The sequence below is a fragment of the Phocoena sinus genome, chromosome 2, assembly GCF_008692025.1.
Source record: "Phocoena sinus isolate mPhoSin1 chromosome 2, mPhoSin1.pri, whole genome shotgun sequence".
NCBI lineage: Eukaryota > Metazoa > Chordata > Mammalia > Artiodactyla > Phocoenidae > Phocoena > Phocoena sinus.
In genome coordinates this window covers 38,729,153-38,750,783 of record NC_045764.1, presented here as the reverse complement: position 1 = coordinate 38,750,783, position 21,631 = coordinate 38,729,153, and the positions used below count along the sequence as shown (strand labels likewise).

Sequence of the window (21,631 nt, the reverse complement as noted above, 5' to 3'; positions counted from 1 at the left end):
CCCTGAGACTGGCAGCAGACGCCATCCCCATTCGGCCTCCAGGCCCTCTCCTCAAGCCCCTGACCTGTGTTGCAGACCAGAAGCTGTGTGAGAAGGGCTGGACCAAGTTCCAGGGCCACTGTTACCGCCACTTCCCCGACCGGGCGACCTGGGTGGACGCCGAGGGCCAGTGCCGGAAGCAGCAGTCACACCTGAGCAGCATCGTCACCCCTGAGGAGCAGGAATTTGTCAACAGTGAGTGCGCCGGGCCTCAGGGGCCCAAACGGAGAACGGTCACGTGGGCGAAGGATCTCCCTTGACAGCAGTCAGCGGACTTGGGCCCAGTGAGGCAGCAGGGGTCGGGGGCAGGGAGGGAGGGAAGGGCATTTCCGCCGCCTGAGGGGCCAACGGCTCTGGCTGCACCCAGGACAGCCCACTGTCTGTCAGAGTCAGCCCTGGATTAACCCCGAGCCTGTCACCAGTCCATGTCAGCTCAGGGAGATGGTCCAAATGCACTCCAAACATGCAGGTGCTAAGACCCTTGTCAGGACCGTGGAGGCAGGTGTCACGCTCCTAGGAGCCCACCCAGCTCCTGCCACCCCTCCATCCCCTCTGTCTCTACGAGCTCAAGTTTCTCAGACACCTTCAGGGCGCCCCATACCCACGTCCTCTCTCCAGACAATGCTCAGGACTATCAGTGGATCGGCCTGAATGACAAGACCATCGAAGGAGACTTCCGCTGGTCAGATGGACACTCCTTGGTGAGTTCTGCTGGGGGCACCCGGGATAGTTGGCGGCCCAGAGGAGATGAATAAAGACCCCCAGAGAGAGACACATTCAAATCACATGCAAACATTCACTGAGCAGCTGCTGGACTGGGAGCCCTGAGATCAGAGATTGTGTCTCGTTCTTGTCCCTTTAGAGCCCAGGCCAGGGCCGCACAACTGAATAATGGCATGAAAGGAAGGGTGAGGGATGAGGAAGGCAATGAATGAATGAAGGCAAACCACCGAGAGGGAACGTGGAAGCTTTAGAGTGGTTCCTTGCCCACAGAGGACTCGAGTCCACTCAAGGAGACAGACAGACAGATAGAAAGCAACATAGTTGCCAGCTGAACAGTACACATAGTAAATGATGGAGGTCAGCAAAGGACCTCAGGGAAGGCTCCCCGGAAGAGGTGAATATGAACAGGGTCATGGGGGAGGGGAGCAGTTACATTAGAGGAAAGGGGACTTGTTTGTCCCTGAGTCAGGCTAGAGGGAGAAGCCTGGGATGGCAGAGTCTGGACTTGCGAGCCATATCTCTACCTCCCAGTCCTGCCCAAGCAGGCAGCCTGGGTGACGAGCCCCATTGGCCCATATGGAAGAGGAGAGTGTTGTCAGCTCATTAACAGGGACTGTGAGTCCTGGGGGCTCTGAGTTCCTGGCAAGGACCACAGCCAGGTGGTGTGAGCAGTTCTTTGGAGGGCCCGTGGGTTCCGTGGCACCTGGGACAGCCCTGACCAGACTCCCAGCAGTCTTTGCGCCCCCGCCAGGAAGGGGCTTGATGCAGAGGGAGAGCAGGGGTCCGGCCAAGCTGTACTGCGGCTGCCCCCTCCTCACCCCTTCCCCACTCCCACCCACAGCAATTTGAGAACTGGCGCCCCAACCAGCCGGACAACTTCTTTGCCACTGGGGAGGACTGCGTGGTGATGATCTGGCATGAGAAGGGCGAGTGGAATGACGTTCCCTGCAATTACCAGCTGCCCTTCACGTGTAAAAAGGGCACAGGTAAGCAGCAGCCTGGGAGGGATAAGCAGCGTGGAGAGAATCAAGACTCCAGGCTTCTGCTGTGTGACCTGGGGCGAGTCACCCGGACTCCTGGCTGTTGAGGTCACCTCACCCGCCCAACTAGCAGATTGGAGCTGACCTGGGGGGCCACTCCCAATGCCAGCATCCCAGAGCTGATGGAAAGGGCCAGCCCACTAGGGACAGGAAGAGGGTGAAGGTCACAGGAGGACAGACCCCCTCCACACATACGGTGCCTTGGATATCAGCACAGAAAGTCACCCACAATCACACATAGGTTGGGAGCCTCCCTCTCTGGGGTTCCCAAGCCCGTCAGTCGCAGAGTCTGAGTTGTCAGCCTTGATCATCAGCTTTAAGTCTGTGGACACCTAGGTGCGGGTAGGACACTCCCCGACCTGTTCCCGCTCCTGGCCTCGTTCCCCTCCCTTGCCCCCGAGGCCTCGTTTAGTTCCCACTTTCCCCTCATCACTGTTTTCATAGAGAAGTCACAGACAGTCTGCCCAGCTCTCGCCCTCTTTCCCCACCTTTCTCCCTTTTATTCCCTTACTGCTGCTCTAAATCATCGAGGAACCCAAATGTTAGAACCAGTGTTTTCCAGATTCTTAGTGCGGCATGAAAGCACCCCTTCCCCAGCAGTCAGGGCTCACTGCTGGGTGTTCAGGCTCCGTGCCCCTTCCTTGGGCTCTGAGCCCATCTCCTCACAGCCAGAGGGGGCCATACTGGCTCATGACCAGCATGGGGCATCACGGGAGACCCTCTCAGAGCCCTTTCTGAAGGGTGTTTGCCCCTCAGTGGCCTGCGGAGAGCCCCCCATGGTGGAGCACGCCAGGATCTTCGGGCAGAAGAAGGACCGGTACGAGATCAATTCCCTGGTGCGGTACCAGTGCACCGAGGGCTTTGTCCAGCGCCATGTGCCCACCATCCGGTGCCAGCCCAGCGGGCACTGGGAGGACCCTCGGATCACCTGCACAGACCGTGAGCATCGCCCCACACAGCGTTAGATGCTGCCAACACATCCTCCTCCCTGCCCCCCGCTGTCTGCACCATCCGTGGGCTCAATCACAGACGTCCGCTGCCCCCAGGGAGGGCTCACTTGCACTGAGAAGGTGACGATGAAAGCAGGTGGCCCACTTTCCTTTTCAACACCAGCCCCGAAGCCCCTTAGCCCAAGGTGGTTCCAAGAAAAGTCAAAACCAAGAAGTGGGTAAAGCCTCAGGCTGCCTTCCAGAGCCCACGGTTTCTGCAAGGAGGGGAGCCAGCGGAGAAGGGTCAGGACGGGGAGAGGCTGGGCTGGCCCACTTTCTTCCCAGGGTTCACCCAGATGTTTCCATCTCCCTTTCACCCCAGCCTCTACCTACAAGCGCAGACTACAGAAGCGGAGCTCACGGCCCCTGCGGAGGAGCCGCCCCAGCACGGCCCACTGAGAGGAGCTTCCAGGATGTGCCCAGGATGCTGAGCCCAGGAGCCTTGCCAGGCTGACATCCCACAGGGATGGTGTCCTCTCCTTGTTGCTTTCTGTCATATAAGGAATTCCATTAAAGAAGGAAAAAAAATAAATCCCACATTGTGTATGCACCCCCCACCCCCCCAAATCGCCAAAACTGCATCTAATTTTTCCTCCCAAATGCCAAAGCAACGCAAACGTATTGTAACCCGTGGACTGAGTTTAGAGACGTTTCTTCAATCTCCCGTTGTGCCTTTCCAGGGACCAGCGCAGGGACAGGGGGAGAAGGGGAGGAGTTAAGTTAAATAAAGAAGGTAATTTTTTGTTTCCTGACTTTATCCAAGAGCAGTGCAATCGTTGGTTCTTTCACCTCCAGGGAGAGCTAGGGAGGAGGGAGGAAGGGGCAGAAGCCTGAGGGCATGAAGAGTGCGGAACCGCAGCTGAATGTATGGGATGAGACAGAGTCGGAGGGCTGCACCATCTGTGCGGGGGAGAAGCCTGGGGGAGAGGGGGTGGCTTCCGGCCGCAGGTGAGCGGGCAGGAGAGAGCCATCGAGGGATCTTCCGAGGCGTGGGGGTCGGGTTCCCTCCGAGGGACCCTTTTCCAGAGTCCTCTCACCCAGCAGGTGTCGATCTCGATCTCTGGCAGGGCTGGGCGGGGGGCATTTCCTTCCCAGTGGGAATGCCGCCCAACCCTCCCCCCTCCCTCCCCCACCCCCGGGACCGTGCAGGCACCAGGGTTCCGTGCACCTATTTATATTTTTGAAAACTAAAGATTATGATAATTATAATGATAATAAAGACATTGGAAGAGATCTATTTCTTTTCTTTTCCCTTCTTTTCTTAATTTAAAGAGAAGGCGACCATGGTCCAGGGTCAACTGAAGGGGCTCTTAGGTATGGGGGCAGTGGGGACACATTTTGATCAAATGACCCCGAATTCTTGCAAATCCTGCCTGATCAGAAAGCCTGGGACAGTCACACTTGTGGTGCTTTATTTTCGCAAGTGTACCTGTGCGGATGATGGATTGTGTGCGTGTGTGTGTGTGTGTGTGGAGACAGCCAACGGGTGCTGTGTATGGATTTGCCAGTTGGCATGCTGTCAAAGAACAACTCAAGTGAGACATCTGGCCACAATCCTGAGTTTGGTCCTTTGATTTACACTGGTTGCTCACATAGGAAGAGTCGATCGGTAGAGAGAGTCCAAGAACAGAAGCAAAATCAGGATTTATAAGAGGGAAGAAAAAAATTGCAGACAGCCTAGGAACAGTGAATCTTGCTTATACATTTTTGAGGTCAAATGGTTAGCTAGCCGCTAGCACAAAGGTCTGGGCATCCTGCCCTTAAGTAGGCTGTAGGCTACCAACGAAAACGATTTCGACTGTTTATGGATTTCCCTCAACAGACCTTGAGTCGAGCTGGAGTGTGCGCTCCAGGCAGTGACCCTCCGCCAGCCTCCTCCTTAGAAGGCCAGGTCGGCGCCACCCTCTCATCACACTTGCTCAGCGGGCATTGATTCTGTGTTTATGAAGGTGTCTGGGTGTTGGTTAGTGTGTGCCAGTGTGGGTCTGCTAGTGTCTCTTTGGGTGTGTACGTGTGTGGTTGAGTATTTGTTGGTAAGTATTTTTGTGTACCCAGGTTACCTACAGATCTGGAAAGGATCAGTGGACAAAAGCAGAGGATGCAGCAATGGTCACATAGGAGGAACGCAATAATCATGCAATTTATTGATTAATTAACTGATTCATTGGGAACACGACTGTGTCAGTAGTTTTCAACCTTGAGCCTGCATTAGCAACGAGTGGGCTTGTGCTGGGTCCCACTCCAGAGTTTCTGACTCAGCAGGTCAGGGGTGGGGTCCAGAAATTTGCATTTCGAACACGTTCCCAGGTGAAGCTGGTGGTGCTGGCCACACTTTGAGAAGCACTGGGCTACGTGAAGGATAGAGTGCGTTACTGATTGTGGGTGACAGAGGTGTGCCTATGCAGAGGCAAATGGTCTGGTTTCCTGAGGCTGACATGGGGGGCGGTAGGGACAGAAGGTGAGGGCTGGTCTCCAAGATCCTCTGCAGGGCACAGCTTCCTCTGGTCCCCCGAGAGGTACCTCCCACTCTTGTGCTGTGTCCGCACAGACTCACAGCCAGGAGTGGGATGGTGGGAGAGCGAGCCAGCACCTCCAGCTGCTAGGCCAGCCCCCGAGGCAGGGTGTCCCCAGGGCAGGCAAGGCCAGACCACGGCAGCCCAAAGGTGCAGCCCATGGTGTTTCCCACCCACTCCAGTGGACAGACCCAGTCGACCTTTGAAGTCTGGGACAGAATGGTCCCCCATTCCCACCGGGCAGGGAGCTGGGCCCTAAGACTGAATGAGATAAAGAGTGAGACCCAGAGCAGGGACTCGGGGTGGAGGAAGGGGTCACAGCACCATTTATTGTCCAAAAAAAGTACACACACCTGAGGGCTGCTCCCCAAATAAGGAAAAATGAGAACAAAATATGGACTATTTGGAACTAAGAAAAGGAAAAAATGGGGAGGAAAGTCTTTCTCTTCCCTGGGATGTCACACAGAAGCCCAGGGACCCACTTCCAGCCCTAGCTCCTCCGCCATGCTGATGTGGGCCAGCTGCTTGCCAAAGAAGTACGAGGGGGCAGGAGGCTGCAAGGCCCAAAGCCCAGCTCCACAGCCGCCCTGGATGCCCTCTCCTCCCTCAGGCTGAGGCGGAGGGAGGATTGCAGCCACCACGCCCTGGCATCTCATGCCACTGCCAGCTCTGGGCGCCAGCCTCCCAGGGGCAGGGAAAAGGGGCTGGACTCAGCAATGGCAGAGAGCACCCTCATGAGCCCATGAACCTCAAGTGTCCTGGAGGAGAGGGGCAGGAGGATTCGTGGAGGGGGAGAGCCTTGGAGTGTCTACCTGAGTAAAGGGAAGATCTAGGATCTGTGGGATTTACAAAAAAAAATAGTATTTAAAAAATTTTTAAGTTGAAAAGTATAAAAACAAAATGAAAATTGCCCCAACCTACAAGGGAAAATGAACTACTCAATAGATACAGCCCATGAGGGGATGGGGTAGGTGTGAGTACAGAGCTGGAGCCCGGCGCTAGCGTGGCCGGTAGCAATAGACGCCATACTTGCGGCTGTGTGGGTCTGGGAAACCGAAGCTTCGGACCCCAGGCTCCAGGGACCCACAGTTGCGACGTGGGTGAGCCACAGGGTAGCGGGCACTGCCATCTGCCAGCCAACCAGCGTCGCAACGGTCCAGACCGTGGAACTTCCAGGCGGCAAAGAGCTGGCCCACCTTGGCGATCTGGGCACCATCTTCCTGGCAGGCCTCCTTTGCCTCTGCCAGTGTCAGCTTCTCAGGGTGCTCCAGGTAGTACACCTGCCCTGTGGGATGTGGGGCGTGAGAGCTGCGCAGTGGAGTGGGCAGCCAGAGAAGACAACAGGGCCTGGAGCAATGCCAGCCCATCCAGACCCCACCAACCAGCCCCCAAAGACCTGACAGCTCTCTGAGCCTAGGGAGATGCCAGGCTATGGGCATCTGCAGTGGATACTGTTGGGGGATAACTTCCCTCTCTGAGAGTGCCATCCTACCTGCCATGGGGCTGGGGCTCCTCCAGTCATATCGGTACACCACCCCAGCCTTCCCTAATTGCACCCTGGGTTGGTGCCCCACCTCTGCTGGACCAATCAGTCTCTCATTCACTCAGACATTTACTGAGCACCTACTATGTGCCAGGCAATTTTCTAAGTGCTTGGGATATGGCACGGAACCAATTTGTTTTTATTCATTTATCTTCCCATGAAATGAGCTCCTTTGTGAGGACGGACTGTGTTTTATTTGTCTATGATGACCAGTGCCTAGCCTTGGCCCCAGCACATAGTGGGCACTCAGGAAATGTTGGATGAATGACTAAACCAATGATTCGTGCGAAGCAACAGCAGCACAGCACTCAAAACTCAGCTGGAGGACTTCCCTGGTGGTCCAGTGGTTAAGACTCCACACTCCCAATGCAGGAGGCATGGGTTCAATCCCTGGTTGGGGAGCTAAGATCCCGCATGCTGCAAGGCGCGGCCAAAATAAATAAAATAAAGAGCATCCCTAATGAACACCAGGAAACTTAAAAAAAAAAACAAACAGAAAAAAACTCAGCTGGACATGGCTTCAACATGTGCGGGTGCTCCAGACCTCCAGGTGAAGGTGCCAGCAGGGTGGGCAGAGAGGTCTGAAAGCTCCTCAGACACTGCCCTTCCACCCGCAGGCCTGTGCTCAGCCATTCCACTCACCCCTGAGGGCAGCAGCAAAGCAGAACACATCATAGCGGTGCAGGCGGCGGTGGCGTGGGCCATAGCTGCGCACGCCAGGTGCCAGGCCCAGGCCACCGCAGGGGTGTCGGGCCTGCGTGATGGGGTACTGCACAGAGGCGTCCTGCAGCCAGCCTGCGTTGCACCAGTCCAGGCCTTCCTCCCAGGCCCGGAACAGCTGCTCAAAGGAGGCCACCACCGCGTCCTGTTCCTCGCAGGCCCACTGGGCCTCGTGGAAGTTGAACTGGTAGCGCCCTTGGGGGTGCTGGTAAGGGAAGACCACACCTGGGGAGGGAGGAAAAAGCAGCTTGAATGGGTGGGCCGGGCCCAGCTGACTGGAGACCCAAATCTACTGGGAGAGATGCTCCCCTCAACACACACACACACACACACACACACACACACACACACACAAAATCCCTCAGAAAACCTCTGTAAACCTGTCATCTCTTGTCCAATATCCAAATCTGAGGCAGAGCCTATATCTGCTTTACACCTCCCTCCCAGAGCTAGACTGGCACACAGCAGTACTCAGAAAACTATTAGCCTGTTAAGGTAATGAATTAATCAGCTAACTAATATCCCCAGCTACAGAATGAGACTAAGGCCTAATTCACAGGGCTGTTACAAGAACCCCAGTGCTATGGTCTCAATGTGTTCCCCCAAATTCAGATGTTTAAATCCTAACGCCCAATGTGATATTAGGAGGTGGGGTCTTTGGGAGGTGATTAGGTCAGGAGGGTGGAGTCCTCATGAATGGGGTTAGTGCCCTTTTAAAAGAGACTCCAGAGACCACCCCCCACCCCCAGCCCCTTCCACCGTGTGAGGACACAGCGAGAAGTCTGCAAGACTTGACAAGGGTCAAGAGGGCCCTCACTTGACCATGCTGGCACTCTGATCTGGGACTTCCAGCCTCCAGAACTGCGAGAAATGAATTGCTGCTGTTGTTTATGGTGCCCACACTGTGGTATTTTATTACAGCAGCCTGAGCCAAGACACCAGTGAGGAGGTACTGCCATCTACAGGAGAGGGTGCACTGTTGGGCTCTGGCTCTCCCTGTCGGTAGCTGAGACCTCATCATCTACATTAACACTAACATTAATGTGGAAGCTTCCTAGGAGAATACAAGTTTCCACGTGGGACAGACGGAATTCAGGGGAAGAGGAGGGATGGTAAAAGGTCTTAATAAAGGGGAGGCTCAAGGTCAGGGAGGTCCTGGGCAGGGGGCTTCCCTTTCTGGTGCCAGAGGCTTATAGGTACCATAGGCTCCCTCAAAAGTCACCATTCATGTTTGAAACTTTACCATAATAAAACAAAATTTAAACACCCTAGATCCATTCTCTACCAAGTCAGATGAAACCTTAAGGAGAGGCGGTGTCCCTAGTGCCTCAGACTGACGTTGTCTAGAAGCAGGGCCTGGAGTCCTTAGAATCTCCTTCCTGTGGCCAGGGGCCTGGGAACATCTGGGCCCCACACCCCCAATATCACCTGGGGCAGGAAGCCAGTCCCCTGGGCAGAGCCAGGTTGAGGGGGCAGAGAGGCCCCAGGGCCTTGACAATCAGCGCACAACCTCCATGTGTGTTTGCAGGGGCCTTATTTCATGCCTGGTTCCGTCCCAAATTCCCAGCCCTTCCAGCCGCAGGAACACGGTGAGGGCTCCCTGTTTCTATAGGCTGCTTCTGTGGTCCCCAGACAAATGGCTCTCACAGGCTCCCTCCCATTCCCCACCATCCCCAACGTCATAGGCCACCTCTGGGCCACCATCTAAGCCACGTGGAGTGGGGATGCGGCTGCTGATGGCAAAGAGCTGCACTGATTGATAGGCCCTTGACTCACATTTACCCTCATCTCCTCAAAGGAGGTAAAGGAGGAACTGCCCTTGTTCTTCATTTTACATGTGAGGGGACTGCAGCTCTGGGGGTGAAGCACTGACCCAGGGTACCACAGCTGGGATGGGATGGACATGGAGTCAGGTCACACTTCTCTACATACCCCCCAGCTGCCTCCCTAACAGGTAGGAGATATATGAGGACACAGAGCCCCATCCTAGGGACAGAGAAGGTAGGAGTCATGTAGAGATCACGACAGGGACCCATACATAAGATCTAGTGTGTAGAGTTTGGCTGGCTTGCACAGCACTGGTTTGCTTTTTTTTTTAGTTAGATTTCACATAAAAATATAAGCTTCCCTTTTCAAATCAGAAAATCTGGCTGCACTAGGCCTGCTTCTGATGTGGCATCATCGGCTGGGCTTGAATAGAGCAGCTCCTTTCAGATGGATGAGAGCTCAGGAGTGTGCCCCAGTCCCCACCACTCCCTATCACTCACCCTGGGCTGCCTCATTTGCTTGTGTTGCCTGCCAACCCTCCTTGAATCTCAGCTCTGTCTCCATCAGCTGTGTGCCCCGCTCTTGTCCCCCTCTCTCTGAACAGGATGTGAGCAAGAGGGAGTAGAGAGTAGTGGATTCTGGAGCCTGACTGCCTGAGGTCAAACCTCTACTCAGCCATTTATGAGCTGTGTGACCTTAGGTAAGTGACTTGACCTCTCTGTGCCTCAGTTTCTTCAGCTGTACAATGAGGGTGAGAATAAGAGCAGCTTCCTCCTGAGGTTGTTCTGAGGATTAAATGTTTATCTGCCGAAAGCACAGAGGTTTGGACGCTTTCTCAGAGCCCTTTCCCTGTAGTTCCCAGGACCCAGCCCCCATTGGGGTCTCACCCCGCAGCTCCAGCTCCACCAGGCCACTTTCATCCTCCAGCCCATCAATGACCTCGCAGCGGTAGCGCCCATAGTCCTCCAGCCTCAGGTCCCGGATCTCCAGTGACACTTCACGCTCCCTCTCCTGCCACAGATGCACCCGGCCTCGGTAGTCTCCGAAGGCGCGGTGCCTCAGCCCAATAGCCACCAGCACGTCCTGCTCCGGGGCCCCATTCTCCGACAGTTTCCACCATTTGATGCGTACGGGCCGAGGAGAGACCACGGCCGGCTCGTAGTGGTAGCGGCAGGGCAGGGTCACGTTGGCCCCACGGTAGGAGAACAGGATCTCCTCAGGCGTCTCTACCACCAGCTTCACTCCATTGAAGATGCCTGGGGGGAGAGGCGGGTGCAGACGGGGACCCGCTGCAGCACATCTGTACCCCTGCAAAGGCCAACCCACCCTCACTCTCAGCTCCCACCAGGCCCAGGAGTTCTAGATTGCAAGAATGGCTGCAGTGCTGCACCCCTCCCTGCATCCACACGCTCTGCAACGCAACTTTACATCTCCTTCCATCAGGAGGTGACTCTATGCCCCGCCCCCCTGCGACCTTGAATCCTTGCTGGCCCTGCCACTTGCTTTGACCAAATGAATATGGTGGAAGTGACTGTTTTGTGGTGCTTGCTCTGAGCCGACGCTCCAGGAGGCCCTGCTGAGGCTACTCTCTTTCCCGGAACCTTGCCAACCACCATCAGAACAAGACTGGGCTCATCTGCTGGGTGAGAACACGCAGAGACCAGAGACAAGCCATCCCAGCCGAGGCCATCCTAGACCAACCAGCCCCCGGCTGATCTGCCTGCCAACCGCAGGCACGATCAGTTAAGTGAGCACAGCCAAGACTGAAGAGATGGAGCCCAGCCCAAAATGCTGACCCAAATGGAATCATGAGCAAAGCACATGGCTGTTGTCTTAAGCCACTAGGTTTGTTAGTATAAGAAGCAAACTGGTTATAAAGCAGAAACTAACACACCATTGTAAAGCAATTATACTCCAATAAAGATGTTAAAAAAAAAAGAAGCAGACTGGGGGACTTCCCTGGTGGTCCAGCGGTAAAGAATCCTCCTTCCAATGCCGGGGACACCGGTTCGATCCCTGGTCGGGCAACTAAGATCCCACATGCCGCGGGGCAACTAAGCCTGCACACCACAGCTACAGAGCCCACGTGCTCTGGAGCCCGCGCGCCACAACTAGAGAGAAAAAACCTGCACACCACAACTAGAGAGAAGCCCGTGCACTGCAAGGAAGATCCCACGTGCCACAACTAAGACCTGACGCAGCTAAAAATAAAAAAAGATAAAATAGAAAATATTTTTTTTTAAAAAAAAGAAGCAAACTGGTGTAGCAGGCAACAAGAGCACCCCCAGATGGGTGGATGGCTGGGACTTTAACCCCCCTGAGTCTCCTTCCCGAACACACTGGCCACAGGAGACCACAGCCTGCCCTTCACTCTCTGTCCACTGTCCACCACGACTCTTCCCAAACACCCGGAAACACAAGTGAGATGAGGCCAGGACTTCTAGAGATTATAGTCAGGGCTCAGGGGGACAAACAAACACAGAGCCTCCCATGCACCACAAGAACCAGGTTTATGGGCTAAGGCTGGCCCATCTCTAACTTGAGCCCCTCTATAGGGGCCTCATGGTCTCAGGACCTTGGGTCTGGACTTGAGACCTTGGAGGTACACAGGGTGGGGGCAGGGGGTAGCCTCGGGGGTAAGCAGGAGACAGACAGGGAGGCTCCCTGCAAAGGAGCTCATGCTGAAAAACAGCTACACCTAACAAGGCCTCGCCTATGTCAGGGTTTCTGGGAGGATTGTACCAGGTAACATATGTAAGGCACCTAGAAGCATGCCTGACACATAGTAGTTGTGTAAAACCACTGATAAAAAGTCACCTGCCCAAAGCCACGAAGCCAGGAAGTGGCAAAATTGAGATTCAGACTCACATCTCCCTAACCCCAAACCCCCTTTCCAATGGGGAGACCTGGGGAGGTCATGTTTAAGCAGAATCTTGGAAAATTCGGCAGGACTTTGGGGAAAGTATAAAAAGCAAAAATGACTGTCCTACAGTGCACTTGGCTCCACATCTGAGGGGCCAGCAAACACGGAGTAACAGAACCACACCTCTTCTGCTCATCTTAGAAACGAGGCTGGACCACTGCACAGCTGGGAGAGGGGCTGCTGGCTTCATACCCTCGCCCCTGTCCCAGCCTGGAACCTGCACAACACAGCAGGGGCCAGGACAGGTCTTCGTCACCTGGCCAAGCCAGAAGTCGACCCAGGAGGCCACCCACCTTCGCCGTGGCCCTTGCCCGGGTTCCAGCCGTGGGGACTATTGGAGTAGTAGAAGCCGTTGTAGAAGGGCAGGCCCGAGACGCAGCACAGCGAGAGCAGCAGGCCCAGCGGCGGCAGGCCCATGGCGTCCCGCACGTGGCAGCGCCCAGGCGTCGGGGAAGGCTGGGGGCTGGGGCAAACTGGGAAGAGGAGAAAAACAAGCCAGTGAGAGAAGCCCTGAGGCGGGGGGCCGGGGACCCCTGGGTTCCAGCACCCACCCATTCACTCGATCGACAGGAAATTGTAGAGCATCTTCTGTGTGCCAGGCACCCTTCTCGAGGCCAAGGAGACAGTGGTGATGAGCTAGACAAGGTCCCTGCTCTCAGGGGACTGCACCCTGCAGGCAAGATGGGCAACAAGCAAGCCAACAAGTCCTAAACAGGAGTTAGGAGGCAGCAAAAAGACCATGGAGAAAATTAAGCAGGATGATATGACAGTATCACCATTTTTCAAACACCGGGATTGAATTGGAAAAGTTGTGAGCAGCATTTTTTAATGACAACCAAGAGACTAGATTAGACTAGAAACAACAGGTTGCATTCATGGTTAGTGAAGATGAGTCCTGCACTGCAGAGCTTTTGTTTCAGTCCAGAAATATCTGTGGGGATGAGGTCGGTGGCGGGGGGGTGGGGGGTCACAGTGTGAAATTATTTCTTATCCTGGGTCAAGGTAAAAAAAAAAAAATTTAATACCATGCTAGAGTACTTCTGGGGGGCTATTCCAGGTTCAGTGGACATGCAAATAAAATAGGCAGCTGGCCCATGGGCTGTAGTTTGTTGATTCTATTTTTTTGTATTGCATCAAAATATTATATCTTTTTAAATTTTATTTTATTTTTGGCTGCGTTGGGCCTTTGTTGCTTCGCACAGGCTTTCTCTAGTTGTGGCAAGCGGGGATTAGTCTTCATTGCGATGTGCAGGTTTCTCATTGCGGTGGCTTCTCTAGTTACGGAGCACAGGCTCTAGGCGTGCGGGCTTCAGTAGCTGTGACTCGTGGGCTCTAGAGCGCAGGCTCAGTAGTTGTGGCTCACGGACTGAGTTGCTCCGCGTTACGTGGGATCTTCCCGGACCAGGGCTCGAACTCGTGTCCCCTGCATTGGCAGGCTGATTCTTAACCACTGCACCACCAGGGAAGTCCCGAAATATTATTTCTTGATTATTGAGTTTTTTTGCACACACACTCCCCTCCCTTAAATTTGCACATGAAGCTAGTGCCTCACTCACCTCCCCCCATCCCTGCCCTGCTCATTGCCATTTACTGAGTACTCTCAACAATTAAAAGGCCGGGTCACACCTTGGAGGAGCCCCGTCCAGGGAAGGGGCAGAGTCATAGGCAGGAGATATCATGTGGTGAGTACAAAGATAAGGTACAGAAAACTAGACTTGAAGACACAGGAGGTAGCCAGGTGGAAAAGGACAGCAGGGTTTACCCAGGAGGGGCCACAGCAAGTGCAAAGGTTCAGAGGCCAGAGAGCACGTGGAGGGCTGGGGTGTGCTGCCAGGTGTCCATTTGTGCCCCCTCCCCACTCCCTGGTCCATCTCTGCTCTTTTCTGCCCTGCACTGATCACTCCTCCCAGGCCCCCAGGCCCTCTGGCTTCCAGCTAGATTCAGCCAACAGGAGGCACACACAGGAGATGGGCAGAAGGGGAGAGAGGTTGTGTCTCTGCAGTACCCGTGTCCCGTCAGGATCACAACTCCGCCGAGCGGCTCCTCTCCCCAACACTGCTCTCATGGCTTTGTAACACTCTTTCCTCCCCTTTCCCCTCGAGGCCAGGGGGGCGTCGACTGCCATTGCTTGTCTCTGCGCCCCAACTCCCTAGTTTGTTGACTTTACTCTCCTCTCTAAATGTCATCGCATCGTTAGAATCTCTTATTGGAAACATCTAGGGTGAATTCTGCTTCCTGCCAAGGCCCTGGCTGATATAGGGGAAAGGAGGGGAGAGGGCACAGCAGGACCAGAGTCTAGATGCCCTTGTGTGTCAGACCCAGCAGCCTGTCCTTTGTCCCCAAAGCCCTAGGGTGCCAGTAATGGCTTTAAGCAGGGGAGCCACAGGATCAGACCTATATCTTAGAAACATCCCTCTGGGGGCTGAGTGGAAAGTAGGGCAGCAAGACCAGAGTTGACAGCAGGCATTTGGAAGTATGACTGTGATTATCATGTAGCAACGTGGAAAAGTGCTCAGGGTATCATTTAGAATAGACAAGGCAGAACATAGACTTGCCACTCTGCTATGATTGTAAGTGTGTGGCCCTAAGAATGCCTGTGAATGGGAACCAGAAGGAGAGGGAGCAGCAAAAGGAGAGAAAGGGAGAGGAAGGGAGGGAGGAAAAAGAAAAGAAATGCATTGGCCTGTAAGGGTGGTGGGATTGTGGGGGAAACATTCCTGTTTCCAGAACAGTTAGGAGCTCTTGCTGGAGAGGAAGGAATGGATGTGAAGGAAGTTGAGGGGTAGAATCCACTGTTCCCTTAGGCCTCTTTGCAGAGAGCCCAAGGCCCAGACTTGCCCTCTGTGCCTTGCACAACAGGAGGACACCATGAGCCTTGCTTCTTGTCCAAGAGGAATCCCCAGGTGACACCCACAAAGCCTCTTGGTGACTTGGATCTGGGCAGCCTAAGCACAAACAACCCAATACAGAAGTTTGGACCCCTGATAATGCACTTTTCTGTTATATGTATGCTGTGCAGTTAGTATGCTCACAGTTAATATGCTTGTGAGCAAAAATAAGACATGCCACATGCAGGTCTTACACTGAAAACGATCTGGGATGCCTTTCCTTGGTATTCTTTCCCCCAACCTGTTGGCAGCCAGAGTAGCCGCCTTAGACTCAGAGATGGAAACCACAGGCTTAATGACAGAGCCACCCCACCAGCCCTGGATCTCCCCCACCTACACTGTGTCATGAGAGAAAAAGAAAGTCCTACTGTATTTAAGCCACCACATTTGAGTCTCTTCATGACGTAGCTTAGCCACACTTGGCCTAAAAAATAACTCCGCAGGGTTGCTATGATCAGCATAAAAATATTAACAGCTGACTTTAATGAGCACTTACTATCTCACTTAATTCTCACCACAACCTCTAGAGAGGGACCTATTGGTATCCCCATTTTACAGATGGGAAAATCAAGGCACAGAAAGATTAAATAATCTGCCCAAGGTCATCCAGCTAGGAAGCAGCAAAGCCAGGATTTGAACGCACTCCAGCTCCAAAGCCTGGAACCACAATATCAAACTAGGGAAAGTGACATGTATAAAGCACATAGTCCACTGCCTGGCACACAGCAGGTCCTCGTAGGAGTTAGTTTCCTTTCCCTTCCTTGGTTTCCATGTTTAGAATGCAGAGAAAAGTGGAATGAGGTTGGAGAGGCTGGATGTCCCAGGGTCCGCCCTGTCCCTGGGCACCCAGAGCCTCCTGGAGCAGAGGGGCTCCCCAGCCTCCGCCTGCAACGTTTCCAGCCTCTTTCCAGCACCTCATCTAGTACAGATGCTCCCCAGTGAGAAACGGCTTCCCCAGGATGAGCAAATGCAGGCATTTCTGCCACAAAGTGATCTTCGTCTGCCTGGGAAAAAAACGTGTATTTCTGTAAAATCATGTATTAAAAAATAACAAGGTTAGGGGAAAAATAAGTTTGGGGCAAACTACTCAAAACATATGCAACTTTATAACCAGAGCACTAACAAAAACAAGAGCAATTCTAAAAACAAACAAACAAACAAAAAAAACACCAGCATCGTTAACACTCCACTGACACTGGCACCCACGTCCCATCAATCAGTCCTTTGCAGACTTCACCCACCACTGGGGCAAGTTCTTCTTCCTTCAACATGTAGGTCCTTGGGGGCATTGGATTCCAATTTTGGTAAATTCCAATGGATTTACCAAAATTAAAAATCTGACACAGGGTGAAGTCACCTTCTTCAATGTTCTGTTTTGTTTTGTTTTGTTTTGTTTTAACACAGAGGAAATGTCTTTGCAACTTCTTCAGCTGGTTCCAACTTTTATCAGAAAACTTTACGCTAAGTTCTGTTAAGCAGCTAAACCAGCTGTACAGGCATTCCTCCCTCACCAAATCTATTGCATCCTTGAGTTGGGATGGCAAGAGTTTGGATATTGAGAATTTGGGGGATCCAGATAGGGAGGGATGCTGTGTTATTCAAATCTATTTGGTTTCTGTGTTGGACAGTGAATAGCAAGCATTTGGATAGCGAGGGACATCTGTATGAAAGAAAAGCACTTTCTGCAGGACTGGCGGCATTTATCTTAAGGAATTCATACATTGCTAAGGTTTTCTCTTTAATTGTGAGAACTCTTGTTTCAGTCACTCCAATACATTAGCAAGCTGGGAAAAAAATCACCACCAGACAAATGTGATTCCATGTTTTACCGACATTGTTTCCCCAGGGTTCTTACCAACCATGGATGAGGTAATTTACAGTTCAGAAACATGAGCTGAGGCAAAACAGACCGTTGCACCTTCTGGTGTCTCCAGAACCAGAGTTCTGCCCTCCAGAACTGCAGAGTGTAAGTCTCCGAGGCACCCTTTCCCAGCCTCAGAGACCCCGGCACACACTCACAACCTTGAGCCTGGGCACCACACTTTCTCCCTGGCTTTTAAAGGGCTTCCACATCCAACAGCTCCCTTGATCCGCCCAAGAGTTCCCCACCCCCACCCTGATCAGCAAGGAGAATTTCATTCTCCCCAATTAATCTACAAGTGAATTAAGTAAACAGAGACACCGAGGCATGAAGCAACTGTCTAAAGGTGACACAGCCTGGAGGTGGTAGAGGCAGGACTCTGTTGAACTCTTTTTAGCCAATCTCCATAACAATCTGTCATACTGAAGGGCTGCCTTCTACTTGTCAACACACTTTCATGAACATCATTGCTTATAGGCCTCACAATGTCAGAATTATCCCCATTGTACAGACCAGGAAACTGAGGTTCAGAAATGCTAGGTTGCTTGGCTAAGGTTACCCAGGTAATAGATGAAGGAGCTGGGACTTGACCGCATTCACTCAACAGATATTTATCATGCATTTACCATGTGCCAGGCATGGTTCTAGGCACTGGGATTACAAACCAGGGGTCCTTGTGGGGTTTACACTCTAGTCAGGGAAACGGACAATAAACATCATGTGGGATAATGTGATGTGAATGGACATGTGGCTCGTGACAGAAGAGGATGAAGCAGGGGGTGGGGGTGTCCTGTCAACAGGATGGGTCAGGAAGGCCTCCCTAAGAAGCGGATGGGCAGTGAAGGCAGGAGCTTTGAAAATCCCAGGGAAAAGTTTTGCAGGAAGAGGGAACAGCAAGGGCAAAAGCCTATGGCAGGAGCAGCTTGAAGGCCAGTAAGATTGGAGCCCAGAGATAGAGAAAGGGAGGGTGGCAGGAAATGAGGTCCAAGTAGCAGTCACAGGCCCCAGGCTGTAGCCCTGAAGGGAAGTTACAGAAGAGTTTTCCACAGAGGAGTGTCATGAATCTGATTTACATTCTAAAAGGATCATTCTGGCTATCTTCCTACCTCAGTCAAGTGCATGTCCTCATCCTGGCTCGCTCTTTCCAGCTACAAACAGCCCTAGTTCTCTCCATTACTCCTCTGGTCTGAGCACCCACCTTGGTTCACTCCCTGGCTTATTAACACAGCTGCAAATGGAAAGGTGTGATCTGGTTAACATCCCTCTGGGATGTCAACCCAGCAGTTAAGCAACCTTAGAATAGGTGGGGGGATGCCAGGAAAAACAAAATGAGTCTGAAGAAAAGATCAGCCTGTGTCCAGGAGCTACGACCCTCCTTAGGAGTACTGACCCTGGGCAAGTCATTTGACTCATCTGCACAGAAGTTTCCTTGTCTCCAGAGAATACTAACAGAATACTAACAGGCTCAGGGCCTGAGGACAAGGACCACCCTGAATGTCAAGGCTAAAACACAGAACAGAGTCCTGGGTGTGAATCAGGGGTGGCAACTGCTGCCTAGTTGCTGCCCTGCCCCGGGCCAATCCCCAACCACAACCACCAAGGGGAGCGATGGATGGCCTCTGCTCCCTGAGGCTGGCTACCCCGCCATCAGCCCCTCAGGACCACCACAGAGATGTCACCAGCTGGAAGGCCCATGTTCAAGTCCAGCCCAGTCACCTTGGCAGTGAGTGGCTCCAGCTGATTTGAGGTACCCAGACTTGGGCACACAGGTCTGGGTCCAGCATTAGGGCTGGACACACCTGCATCCTGCTGTGTGACCTTGGGCAAGTTACTCAACCTCTCTGGGCCTCCACTTCCTCCCCTGTAAAAAATAATAGTAGCACCTCCCTATGGGTCTGTGGTGAGAATTATAAAGATGAATTTTGTTCAGCCCCTGACACACAGCAGGCGCTCAACAAATAGTAGCTAATACATATTGGCAGAAGACACAGTGACAGGCTTCAGGCTCTAGAATCAGATTGGCCACCTGGAATCAGTTCTGGTTCCACCCACTTACTAACAGTCTGTCGCTGGGCAAGTCACGGAGCCTCAGTTTCCTCATCTGTAAAGTGGTAGTCAACAATAATACCAACCAGAAAACCTTTTTGTGAAGATTAAGGAAGAGAATGGCTACTGAGCTCTTTGAAAACTGCCTGGAGGGGGCAAGCACCCAAAAAATATTAGCTACGATTACTACTGTTAACAGTTTACAAAGTGAGTCTCACAAGATTTCAGTAGATTGTTCTGTCTCATCGTCTAGAAGAGAAGCAGCCACTGTTGGGAAACTGAGGCCAAGGGAGGTGAAGACCCAAGGCTTTATCTTCGGAAAACAGGTTAGAGAAAATTCAGGTCTCCTGACGGCCCATCTCCTTGCTTTTCCTAGCACCACTTGCCTTGGGACCCCTCCACACACCCGAATAAGCTGAACCCTGACTTGGAAGGAAGATGGAGCTCCACCGGACCACCCCGACTACACAGCTGTGGAGTACAGGTCTCCCAGACACCAGCAGAGGGCAGCATTGCCCTCCAGGTCTGCAGCAGCCCCGGCTCCCTGAGAGGAATTTGACTTCGGTGCCCCCTGTTTGGGCAAGGCTTACAAGGGCCTTTGAAACCTGCGGTTCCCGGAAAGTGGAAGCTGGAGGTGTTTCCTACCAGCATTCCCAGCGCACTGGCCCATGCAAGGCCGCGGGAAAGGGGTCAGGGCCCCTCTCAATCACCTCCCCTCGTTGCAGAGAGCAAAGGCACTCCGGAGGTCGGCGCTGGACGCCAAGGTCCAGACTGGGTCACAGGCTGCTGGGGGCCACCCAGCGAGCTGGTGACAGAGCTGGGTCCAAGTGCCCGGAGCTGTTTCTTTCCTGTCTGCTCAAAAGCCCTAAATTCCTCCCTGAGCGATCCCGTCTCCCACCCAGGGCTCTACCCTCAGCCCTCCCTGCCCCTCTGCTGTCCCTAAGACAGAAACCCCAGGGAACCCAGGCCTGAAACCGACGGGCATCCATTGCGTTTGCCCTGGGATGGCCAGAGCAGGCCGTAAGAGGCCGAGAGGCGCAGGTCCGCCTGCCCGCTGCCTCACGAGTTGTCCCCAGCCCCTGCCAGCTTTCCCGCGGCCCCCGGAAGCATCGGACAGATGCCCGGGGCAGAGCCTGGCGGGCGTTGCGCTGTGCTGGAGGCTGCAGGACCGCGGCAGGACGAGACGGTAAAGGACCCGGTGGCTCCCAGTGGGAAAGAGGGGACCCGGGTTGTGGTCTCGGAGGCCACTGGTTTCCCTCGGCATTTGCCTCCTCGCGAACAAGGGTCTATGCACAAGGGTCCCAGGCAAGTCAGTCCGCGCCCCGCGCTGCTCTCAACCCACTGGCGCCGGGGGAGCCCCCCCACCTGCGCTGGCGATCACAACCCAGCTCCGCTCTGGCCCCACGGTGCCCAGCTCACTCCTCCGGCCGGTTCCCCAACCCTGCCCCGGGAGGCGTGGGCCCTGCAGGAGACCCAAAGCGGGAAAGGAGGAACCGGCCCACAGGGGACCCCAGGAGCCCGGCCACCTCTGAGCCACGTACCGTCCCCAGGCGGCTCCTCGACGGCTCGAGCGCTCCAGGCTGCGGGCTGACAGGGTCCGAGGAAGCAGGAGGATTTGGGGATCTTGAATGACCAGAAAGGAAGCGGCAGCGGACAAATCCCCGCGCTCCCGGCGGGCCAGCCCCTTAAAGGAACACACGCCCCTTTCCCTCCCTCGGGCTGGGCCCAAAGGGAGGAGGTGCTACAGACTTGGGCTGTCTCCAGACTCGGCTGGAAACCACCCAACCCGCAGAGCTGCTGGCCGCGATGTGAAGGGAGTATCCAGGAGTTGAGGCTGTCACATCTGGGGGAAGGATGGAAGCGGAGCGTTTGTAGAGGGAGGGTCTCATTAGCACGCCCCGGTTTACTAAAAGCATTGGGACTAAGCAGGTGGAGCCCCTCTCCACACTGCAGGTGGACTATGGCTGCCCCCCACCTTCAGGAGGGGGAGGGGTGAGCGTTCTGTATACCCGCCTTTCCCCCTATAGAAGGCAAGGGGGCGCTGACATCCCTCCTGCCTCTGAGTTTGACAGTCAGGAAATCACCAGTCCGCCTCTTAACTCAGTGTCAGGCACGGGGATGCTGCCCCTAGGAGGTGGGGCTTGAATGAGCCCTGGGAGGAGAGGGAGCACAGGATGGGGGATGATGATCCCAGCAGCCCACAGGGGCGCTCAGAAGCCTTTCTGACTGGTCCTCCAACAGGGGTGACCCTACCTTAGAATCCCGACATCTGTCAGCACAGCCATCAAGCAGCCACCTCCCAGGATGCCTCTGTTTGGACAGGGTGTTTTCTTTCCCCTCCAGACAAACAGGAGGCCTGGCCTGGACAGCCCCTTCGTCTCCTCAGCAGCAAAGCCTAAGGAGGTCCTTCAGCCTTGGCCAAGTGGTCACTGAACCCAGAGCCTCTTCCTAAATACACCTTGACAGCGTGTGTGTGTGTGTGTGTGTGTGTGCACGTGCATTACACACCCACAGCCAGGAGTAAATCAGAGCACAAAGAGCTGTGGTGGACGATGCTAAATGGCACAAAGTGAATGCCA

The 21,631-nt window shown here is 54.0% G+C and overlaps 3 protein-coding genes across 10 annotated transcripts in view; 1 reads left to right on the top strand and 2 right to left on the bottom strand.

Moving 5' to 3' along the window:
* Positions 1 to 4,024, top strand: part of ACAN (aggrecan) — a 64,639-nt gene extending 60,615 nt beyond the window's left edge. For 2 of the 3 annotated variants that reach the window (XM_032624520.1, XM_032624521.1), the window contains exons 14-18: positions 76 to 234; positions 658 to 740; positions 1,604 to 1,748; positions 2,559 to 2,741; positions 3,114 to 4,024. In XM_032624520.1, coding sequence (XP_032480411.1) covers positions 76 to 234; positions 658 to 740; positions 1,604 to 1,748; positions 2,559 to 2,741; positions 3,114 to 3,190 — 647 coding nt within the window. In that variant the 3' untranslated portion in view covers positions 3,191 to 4,024. The remainder of the gene's footprint in view (positions 1 to 75; positions 235 to 657; positions 741 to 1,603; positions 1,749 to 2,558; positions 2,742 to 3,113) is intronic. The other variant, XM_032624522.1, reaches the window with a different exon arrangement.
* An 882-nt stretch (positions 4,025 to 4,906) lies between these two features.
* HAPLN3 (hyaluronan and proteoglycan link protein 3) overlaps positions 4,907 to 21,631 on the bottom strand; it is a 19,888-nt gene continuing 3,163 nt past the window's right edge. Inside the window, exons 1-6 of one of the 4 annotated variants that reach the window (XM_032621488.1) lie at positions 20,594 to 20,621; positions 12,809 to 12,964; positions 12,551 to 12,730; positions 10,222 to 10,590; positions 7,490 to 7,792; positions 4,907 to 6,589 (exon numbers count right to left, since the gene is read on the bottom strand). In XM_032621488.1, the coding sequence (XP_032477379.1) occupies positions 6,303 to 6,589; positions 7,490 to 7,792; positions 10,222 to 10,590; positions 12,551 to 12,730; positions 12,809 to 12,812 (1,143 nt within the window). In that variant the 5' untranslated portion in view covers positions 12,813 to 12,964; positions 20,594 to 20,621 and the 3' untranslated portion in view covers positions 4,907 to 6,302. Of the gene's footprint in view, positions 6,590 to 7,489; positions 7,793 to 10,221; positions 10,591 to 12,550; positions 12,731 to 12,808; positions 13,130 to 20,593; positions 20,713 to 21,631 lie in introns of those variants that run through there. The other 3 variants (XM_032621490.1, XM_032621487.1, XM_032621491.1) reach the window with 3 other exon arrangements.
* MFGE8 (milk fat globule EGF and factor V/VIII domain containing) overlaps positions 13,255 to 21,631 on the bottom strand; it is a 24,624-nt gene continuing 16,247 nt past the window's right edge. The window contains exon 8 of one of the 3 annotated variants that reach the window (XM_032621485.1): positions 13,255 to 16,145. In XM_032621485.1, the coding sequence (XP_032477376.1) occupies positions 16,065 to 16,145 (81 nt within the window). In that variant the 3' untranslated portion in view covers positions 13,255 to 16,064. Of the gene's footprint in view, positions 16,150 to 21,631 lie in introns of all 3 variants that reach the window. The other 2 variants (XM_032621486.1, XM_032621481.1) reach the window with 2 other exon arrangements.